Source organism: Silene latifolia, chromosome 8 (assembly GCF_048544455.1).
Source record: "Silene latifolia isolate original U9 population chromosome 8, ASM4854445v1, whole genome shotgun sequence".
In the NCBI taxonomy this organism is placed as follows: domain Eukaryota; kingdom Viridiplantae; phylum Streptophyta; class Magnoliopsida; order Caryophyllales; family Caryophyllaceae; genus Silene; species Silene latifolia.
The window spans coordinates 68,462,601-68,472,625 of record NC_133533.1 but is presented as its reverse complement, the minus strand read 5'-3'; the positions used below and the strand labels follow the sequence as shown (position 1 = coordinate 68,472,625).

The 10,025-nt window shown below is 35.4% G+C and overlaps 2 protein-coding genes across 2 annotated transcripts; both read right to left on the bottom strand.

Moving 5' to 3' along the window:
• Nucleotides 1–2,245: 2,245 nt before the first annotated feature.
• LOC141595312 (GDSL esterase/lipase At5g08460-like) lies at nucleotides 2,246–3,851 on the bottom strand. The gene is made up of 4 exons (XM_074415277.1): nucleotides 3,450–3,851; nucleotides 2,980–3,207; nucleotides 2,579–2,828; nucleotides 2,246–2,463 (listed from the first exon to the last, which is right to left on the bottom strand). Exons 1-4 carry the CDS (start codon nucleotides 3,849–3,851, stop codon nucleotides 2,246–2,248), a joined length of 1,098 nt encoding a protein of 365 aa, XP_074271378.1.
• An 834-nt stretch (nucleotides 3,852–4,685) lies between these two features.
• LOC141596918 (GDSL esterase/lipase At1g29660-like) lies at nucleotides 4,686–6,923 on the bottom strand. The gene is made up of 4 exons (XM_074417191.1): nucleotides 6,364–6,923; nucleotides 5,674–5,901; nucleotides 5,317–5,566; nucleotides 4,686–5,224 (listed from the first exon to the last, which is right to left on the bottom strand). Exons 1-4 carry the CDS (start codon nucleotides 6,769–6,771, stop codon nucleotides 5,004–5,006), a joined length of 1,107 nt encoding a protein of 368 aa, XP_074273292.1. The 5' UTR covers nucleotides 6,772–6,923; the 3' UTR covers nucleotides 4,686–5,003.
• Nucleotides 6,924–10,025: the final 3,102 nt, after the last annotated feature.

Sequence of the window (10,025 nt, the reverse complement as noted above, 5' to 3'; positions counted from 1 at the left end):
ATATATAGCTAATTACAAATCCTAGATTAGGCAGAATTCCTAATCTTAAACCAACTTAACTAACTTGTTTAATAACTAACTAACTACTCCTAACAACCAACTAACAACCTGTTGACCAGACTATTAACTATATCAATTAGTCTCACTATAGACGGATATATCCATCTATAACAATAGACGGGTCAATATGCTTAAAGTGGTGATATTTTTGGGCCCACCATGAAACTTATTGTTTGTCTTATGGTTAAAATGTGTGGATATTTGGTCTGTCTATAACTATAGACGCATATCTCCCGTCTATAATCAGAATTTGTGTAACTATGGTGTTGTTTGGCCTTTGCTTGTCTAAAATAACTTTTCTCTTTTAGAAGGAGTTTATTCAGAAGCTATTTTTGGGAAAAGTTTTGGTTGTTTGACCATACTGTTGTAAAAGTGATTTCTTATAAAATTTATATGTTTGGCTTAACTACTTTCATCCAACTTTTTCTCTTTTTTTGCTTTCTCCATTAACCATGTTATTTGTAGATTCATCATTTGAATAAAAATAAACGTTTAAAAAATTTATTTAATCACTCGACAATTATACTAAAACTATATAATTACCCTTCAATTTATAATTTTACACACCATTGTCAAACTAAAATTATGCCAACAAATATTGTGAGAGGGTAAAAGCAAATCAAAATTATAATTTTACACATCCTGGTACTTTGACGGTGGATGTGAGAGGATAAAAACAAATATTATACATAGAAGAGAAAAAATGTAGGAACAAAATATATAAAGAAAATGTAATGATTTTGGCATTTTATGTGAAAAGTAGAAGTAGAAAATATTTCCTTCTTCTTTTGAGGGTCAATAATTAAAATCTGACTTTTTAAAAGTAGTTTAAAAACTCCACAATTTAGGTGTTTCGCCTAACTTCTACTTTTTCAGTTACAAAAACATTTCTAATGCTTGACCAAACAGCACCTATATACTCAATATTATATGTTCATACTTCGTAGGTCTACATCACTCTTTGTTTATGGTATTAAGGTTATTTTATTGAGAAATTATCAAGTATATACTTGGTATAATACGTTCATAAATATTGTAGTCATGACTCATGAGGATCTAAAAGAAAGTTAAAAGAGGCTATCTCATTATTACATAATAAAATGACATAAAAGAGGCTATTATTTCTTCTAGTCATTTGTTTAACTTTTCTATTTTTGAGATGTATGTCTCATTTATTTACTAGCTTTTTTATTTTTAAAGTGTTTTTTATGTATGATTTGGTCATCCATAAATACCCATTATGATTCACCTGTCATTTAATAGCACTAAACACAAGTGGTCTCCTATAATTTTTTTTTTTTAATAATTATGTCAAAATCAAATGTAAACAAATAACTGAAATAGAAAAAGTAGTGTATATCACTTGGCAAACCCAAAATTAGTTGTACTTTATAAAAAAGATAAGAAGAATGTCCATCATTCATGAAAGCTACTCTAATCTAACTCGTCCAAGTCTTGTGAAGTTATAGTAGTTCGTACTTAATCATATCGTTAGTTCGATTGAGATAGGGTAAGGAGTTTTATTTGTTGGACGGTGTTATTGTATAAAAGTACTCCGTTAGAAAATAAGATATTTTAATTAGTTACGGAGTATTTTATAAAATGAGTGACAAAAGTAGATTCTGGGTATGGACGACGTAGGGATCCGTGTGTGTAAACATAGTATCAAATTTAGATATGCAACCTGTATAGAACTCTATTCTGGCTCGGTATGAAATGAGCTTATAATGGCGTGGAATCAACCCGACTAATATATTCTAGATCATGAGCACGGAAATGAATCAGTAATTTGTTCTCGTATCCAAGAAAATGTATTTATAGTTTGTATTTGCATCGACCAATCTTTTATCCCGAAAATTTCTGCAATAAATTGAGTAGGTTGCGAGTATTGTTTAATCAGTATCCTAATCTCCGCTGAATTTCTATTCTCATGTTTCAAGGTTTATGCAAAAATGTAAAGTACAAAATAATACTCCGTAACTCAAGTTTTATTTCGAGATATGCTGAATGGAGTTAAAATCAGTTGTTGCTTGAAATATTCATAACAAAATCTTTATTATGAGTAATCATAAGAGCTTCAGTACATCTTATTTCACTTAAGTCATACAATGTATGTACACAAGTTTTATTCCTTATGTCTTTAGTAGCACATCAGTGGAACTAAACCCTGGTGTAGTTGAGAAGCTTAGAGTTGACCTAATTTCTGAAGATTATACGGAAAAACTTCAGTCCGGTTGGTCGACTTATAAGCTCTTGTTGCCACAATACTGTAGAACGCCTCGGTTGGATGTAGACCGTCAAAAAACAGATGACTACTTCGCTTTGTACACACATTACCCCGTTGTTTGCATCGAACCCCATCACTTGCAAGTGTACAACATGAGTTACTCACATCCTTAAAACCTACACATCATTTATCGAATAGTAAGTGTTTTGTAAGACGGTCTCACAGATAGCTGGGAAAGAAGGATTTTGAATGGCATGACTAAAATGTTAAAAATGATTCAGACTCATTTACCTGCGGAGGAAGGATTTCGAATGGATTCAAGGGCAATTTTAAAGATATTAACCATGACAAATTGAAAACCGGGAAGTCTAGGCTTAATAGTATTGAGCATAACAAGAAGCTGGGCGTTAAAGTAATCGGCAGCATAATTCAGTCTCTTATTGCAGGCCTTGTTTGGCACGGTTGCCCTCGCCATAGGAGTGCATCCCATTGGACCTATACCCACAAAGGCAAACTTCCTTGCTCCTGCGTTATACAATCTCTGCATACACAATGAGTATTTCAATACTTATACACTGCGTACATTTGATCTCCTTACCCCACCACAAGTAGGGATAATATGATCAGGCACTGTAAATATGTTTATGGTGCAATAGATTTAAGTTAATAAGAAATCAAATTGATGTACTAACAGTGAGTTGGATCGCCAGTGACGAGGTCAGATTGTGAGAGAAATACTGCAACATGCCTACATTGCTGCCTCGTTTGAAGAAATTGATGAGGAAATCATTATTTCCAGTTGTAATAAGGAACAAGTCTTTCTCAAGTATGGCTGTGTCTTGACATCCTCGATGGTCTTTCAACATGGGCAATGTCACCGCCACAAAATCCCTGATTTGTTGATTCAGACCAACAACACCCTAATCACATTCACAATTACATCTTCATTAGATATGTTCAAGTATTGCATTAGATTAATCAATTCATGTGGAAAGACTGTTTTATCATAATGTTATGGCCGACTGTTATAAGCTAGAATAAAGTCGTAAGTTATTTTGGAGGACTGTCAAATAATGTGTCTACTGTGTCATTCTGAGAAAGGTAAAACACCCAAATAAGTGCAATAATTTTTAAGAATTAGAGACGGGTTTAGTATATATACCAAGTTAGAGCCGGTAGAATCAAGTATACCAGAACCAGCAGAAGCATGATTAACACCCCTAGAAATCTTGATCTTTTTAGTTTCAGGATCAGAAAATGTTGGTACAAGGGGAAGTCCAAGAAGTTCGCCAATTCGGTCCGCTTGATTTTTTCCATTAGTGAACCTCCCATTTGAAGGTGGGTGTGACGGAAAATCAATACCATAAGGCGAGTAATTAGCCTTAAAGGCGCACTTAAGGAAATTGTTGTTACCACTGTCGAATAGAGAGTTTCCAAACACAAACATGCCTGAAAACCCTGCATGTGACCTTGGGATTCCCGTGCTGCAGCGGCTGTAGCTCGGACTAATCCAAGTTAGGGCGAGAACGAGAATGGATTGGACTAAGCACAACTTTTTGTTCATTGTTGATACTCGTATTAGAAATGTGTTACTATGTTTTTATTTTTTATTTTTTGAGTGTGAATGAATTAGATAATTGGGTGTTCTGCTTTTATAATGGAAGTATCCTGTAATTTGAAGCAACTAATATGAAATCTGACAAATTGTTTGAGTTTTACAATTTTAGCTAATTTGCTGTCTTTAATTGCTTGAAATGATGCGGACCTGACTCCAGCCTTAGAAATTAAACCTTAAAATGAGGAAACTGGTGTATGTCCTATGTAGTTTGTATAATTCACGGTTCTCGAGCTGTAACGTAGCTTGTATCTATCTTAAAATGTAAATGAGATAGTTTCAGGATATAAAAACATTCTAATTACGCAATATAATAAATCTCTTAGATAGTTGTATGTCATGTACGATATACGACAATCTCAAAAGATGTATGTTATACGGTGTAACAGTCCTAAACAAGACCAATTGTGTATATAGCTGCAAGATTGAACCACCTGGTGACACTCTACCATTGCCTGTGCTATAACGATACCCATGTTAATTCCCTTTGGACAAAACATTATAGTCTGATCTGACTATGTGAGCAATGCTTTTAAACTTAAATCAGCTTGAAGAATTTAACATAGGTGCGTGCCAGTGTGAAACTTGGTAATTTAAAAACGAAAGATTCATCTCATATTGTTGGCTAAAGTATTAAAGTGTCGAGTGTCTAGCACGGACACGCATGGTGATATGAAGTGTTTTCTGAGTGTAAAGATGATCATGAAACGAATTGAATTAATTAGTACAATTCAAGATTATGAAACTAATCGAAAATGAATTCATCAACATTAACAATTACTCTGTATAGAAAACAAATATTATTGATTCAACAATAATCATTCAACATTGTTTGAAAATTCTGGAAGCACAAGCTCATGTTTATGTTGTTACCGATATCAATGCCAAGATTTAAACTTTGAGGCAATCAAGTATTTGTAACATTTTTGTCTAATAAAAGATCCAAAAAAGACCGTTGTTCGAACCAAGGTATTCAATACCTCAATCATAATCATTAGTTCCAAAACCGTGTCACCCAACGACCTTCGCTTATTAGGTAACAAGTTTTATTTTCTCTCTTGATATTTTTGGATATGAGGTAGTAGCATACATCCGCGGCTGCTAGTCCTTATTGGCCACAAGATGTTTTAGATTTTTGGGATACACTTCAAAATCATCAGTGGAGTGGTAAGTTCTAGCTGCAATAATCCGGCTTGCGGCTTCAGTAAGGTGCAATCCATCGTAGTAAAAATACTCTTTTCTGTTCGGGCATACTTTACCCCCCTTTTTACATGTTCCGGATTCAGTAGTCTCACAACATGGAGAATGTATATTGGTAAAACCTGCATATAAATAAATCACACAAAATTGTTTTATTTTACTCCGTATTAGATTAATAAGATATAAGTAGTAGTTCATAACTAATACTCCGTACCTGTTTTATTAGCTGATTTAAACGTGTTCAAGATGATTTTAGCAGAGTTAACGACACAAAATTGAGCATCAGGCATATCTTGTTGGCCCTGCATTACCATAAGCACTAACTGTTCATAATACAAATCGACGGCTTGGTTAAGTTTGTGTATACACTTGCCATGCTTCCCATGCTTGGTTAAAACCGGGTTGCATCCAACTGGATATACCGATAGCAGTAAGAATTTCCTTGCTCCTACATTGTATAACGTCTGCAAAACATATTGTCGTGTAAGTTATTAGACCTTGTACTGTATAGAATTATAGATGACTAGATTACATGTTAGAAAACCCGATATAATTAATTAATGGTGCGCACCTTAATTTCACCAAAGTAGTTACTGACGAGCTTAGCAGCAAAGACGAGTTTATTCCAAATTAAATCCTGGTGCAATACGTGATAATAAGAATAATCGTTATTCCCGGCTGCCACCATGAATAAATAGTCGGACAATATGTTTTCGCTACTGCTGTCAAGGTGCCTTTCTAATTGCGGCAATATCAAATTCTTGAAATTTTTTATCTGCTGTCCCATGCTTTTCACCCCCTAATTTCAAAGTTGACAAAACAATACAAGATAAAATTAGATATTCGCATTCATATCAATTAAAATAGTATCACTTCGAAATTAAATAATTAGACAATCACACATTATAAAATGTAAGATTAAAGTCGTTTTACATAAATATATGTCGGGTTGTATCAGTTGTATGTAGAGTACTAGAATCTGATTTGAAAAATATACAAGATCTTACATTTAGTGCTGTTACACAAGTTTATATAGGCCGATTTAAATAACAATACAATACGGAATATCAAACTAGAGATAGACGACAAATTCAAATCATAATCGCTAATCAGATCAGACTGAACAAATTCTCATTTAAGATTGACTTATATTATATATGAGAAATCATTTTATAATTATAGGTGGATTAATTTGTATATAAAGGTGGAATATTTACATTAATATAGTGCAAGACCAATTAATAGTAAATTGAGTTCGTACCGTGAGTACACTAGTCTCTTGAAGGATGCCGGAGGCACCCGCGGCAAAGTTGACTCCAGGAACAATCCCAGAGCGATTAAAATATTTGGATCGATGGTTGCGGATAACCAAGAAGGGCGTGGATGGTGGAAGATGAAGTTGTTCAGCGATTTGATCAGCGACATTCTTCCCATTTGAAAATCGACCAGTCGGGCCTTTCGGATAATCGATCCCATATGGCAAGTAGTTTCCTCTGCCTATTTTATTATTGTTGTTGTTTCCATTGTCAACAACTGAGCTACCAAACACAAACATTCCTCGTAACTTAGACTTATGTTTCGCATTTATCATGTAAACATTGCATGAAAATGCCAAAAGAAATATTGTAGGGATTAAAATACGTAACGAGTTGTATAAATTATGAGCCATCAAGTGTTTTAGGGATTATTCCCAAATAATTAAGGATGGTATTAAATAATTTAGAATATGGTTTATGAAATTAAGGTTTAAATTAGTTAGAGATCAATTGAAATATAATAAAAGAGAGTGATTTTTGTATTTGCCACAACAGTATTTGATTTAAAATTGATGAAATGGGGTTTTCTTTTATATCCTTGTATTTTGACAAGTTCTACTGCTTTTTACTACTACTTTGGCAAAATAATAGCAAGGATTTCTATTTTTAGGATATTGTAAAAGCTAATCAGATCATAGTAGTGATTAATTCAGTAAAACTAGCTGTTTTAAATAGAACAGTTAAAATTTCGATCCTAATTTAATGGTCAGTACATGGGACTATGGGAGTATGGAACAGTGATCTGAGTTACAAAGTTGAGTAAACCGTAAACTCAAACAATAAGTTTCTTTTATTACCGTTACAAGTTGGTGACCTCTCACATCCTTTCTCCCTCTTAATTTTCCATTTGCAACTTGTGACAAAAAGTGCTCGTTAAAAATTATTTGTTTTTACAACCATAAACTGTGAGTAAAAGATAGCGTCTTACAAAACAAACATAGGAACAACTTATTCACGTAGACTACTAGAGAACAAGGTACAAGAGTTGCTAACCGAAGTAGAGCGACACTTTTTAAGAGGAGGATGATATAGGTCATTGAAATGGAAAAAGTGATACTCCTTTCTCTTAGCCCTTCTAACAACGGCAACATTCCAAGTGTACCTGCAAAGGACAGATGAAAACCCTATAGAAATCGAAGATCATTTTCTTAAGTTAACACTAGCTTGAACCACTCGGTTGCGTTGATGGTGTAATTCACCACTCGTCTACACTCTTTGCTTGAATGTACGCGTGCCGCAACAAACTCGAACAATTTAAATGAGAATTTGTGAAAATCAAATTCTCAAAAGTGTAGATGGATTCAAATTTTCTATAATGATTCTACAATAATTCAGTCCTATAATATCTTTTTTTATTTTATTTATGATATTAATTTATGGGTACATTAATCTAAATTATACTTTCACTCAGACTAATTTGAATTACGCCCTCATTTTTCTCACAATGAACCAGATAATCGACTACCTGTTCGTCAGGTCACACTTGTTAAAACAAAATAATCAAAATTATTAAAAAAACTAAAACAATTATTAGTAGAATATGTCAACTAGAATATTCTTTGTATATTTGGTAAATATTTGTTAGCTATAATTATGCCAATTAGTTCCTTATTCTTAGGCTAATCAACGATTGACTTGCTTGGAATTAGCTAAGGATCTCGTCAATCTTAAGGTAACATTATGATGTATTGTTTGTATAAAAGGTATGCTGTATATGATATATTTTTTTTCCTTTGTTTTTTTGCGGTAAAAAAGAAGATCTAAGCACAACACCTAGCCACTCATAGCTCTCTTCGCAAGAGTATGAGCGACCTTATTAAACCTACGAGGCACAAATTTAAACGATAAACAATGAAAAAAAAGGAAACAAAAGACGCATGTCTTGAATGACACCATCAATGAGATGGTGTTCCTTCTCTAGCCCTAAATTTGAAGAAGAAGTCAAGACAATCGAGAGTTAACCTCAAGATGGAGAATCTTTTGCGAAAAAGCCCACCTCAACACATCACGTAGCCCCAACGCTTCAGCCTGAAGTCCAGACTCCGCACAAATCCTTACACCTCGTGATAAAACTAAGTTACCATCATACCCATAAGCCACCCACCCAATACCTGCATGTCCCAAAGACTTCCACCCCGCATCCACCATGACCCGGAGAGCCTGACACCCTCCTCTTCCCCCTACCACAAAAACCGGCCGCCCTTCACGTAGGCGACGTGAACCATTATGGCATAAATCCACCTCCACTCCCCGTCTTTCCTCGTTCCCAAATTCCAATGCCTTCAAGGCCGTCTCCACCAAACAAGACCATATACCAAAAAACATTTGAGGATGAAAGTGCTCCCCCTGAAACGAAATACGATTACGCAACAGCCACAGACACCATAAGATAGCCAAAAACTTAGTGATCTTAACCTCCGCATCCTCCAGGTCTCTGAAGTAGTTTATCCGATTAATGATCCATTCCCCAATTTTAACGTGGTCACTACCAAATGTCCGGATTCAAGGTCGAACATGCCCAAACCCGACGAGCGATTTGACAATCACGAAACAAATGAGCGGCTGTCTCAATGATCCCTTCAGAATCCAGACATAACTTACAAATGGGGTCCACTTCAATGTTCCTTCGCACAAATTCAGACCCCAATGGCAATGAGTTGGTCAAAAGACGCCACAAAAACACCTTCCAAGTACTCAGCCCCGAACTTCCAAAGTACTTTCCTGAAACCCACTCTGTCTCATTAATCCGATCCCTATCATTAGTGGTACCATGGTTCCTCATGTATTCCGCAAAAGCAACCCCATAGCCACTCTTAACTGAATAGATCCCATTACTTGTGTGTTTCCAGAAAACCTTATCACGAACCTGCGAAAGACATATAGGAATGGCTAAAATCTTAGCCACCGACTCCATCGTGAACAAGGATCGAAGAAACTCTACATCTCAATTCCCATTCAACAAGCGTAATTCCTTCACATGCAGGTCTTTTAAAGCCGTATTTTCCGGTAACATGGCGTAAGTACTCGGCTCCGGCCTTTCACCATTCACCCAACAACAATTCCACACCGAGAGATTAGAATTAATCCCAGGTTTCCAAGCAATATTATTCAAAATGAGCTGCAACCCATAACGAATGATCCGCACACCCCAAGAAACATTATTTCGTCGTGAAGGGGCCACACCCGGAGACTATCCCTCACGGCCAAAGAGCTTGACTTTAAAGACCTTACAAAATAACGTGTCCTGACCTAAAATAATCCTCCACGCTTGCTTGGCCAGCAAAGCTTGGTTCAAGCACTCAATATTTCGCATCCCAAGTTCACCAGAACTCTTCGGTAAACTAAGGAATCTTCTACTACACCAATGAGTACGCCTTCCAGATTTACACCATGCCCACCAAAAATGCGCCAACATTGAATTAATCTTGCTAGTCACACTTACCGGTATTTTGAACACCGATAGAAAGTAATTGGAAATATTTGATAGGATGGACGAAATCAAAGTTAGCCTACCTGCTGGTGACAGAAAAATCCCATTCCAAGATGAAACTCTCTTCGAGACAATCTCAATAAGCCCTGCAAAAATCTCCCGCTTCGAACCCTGAAA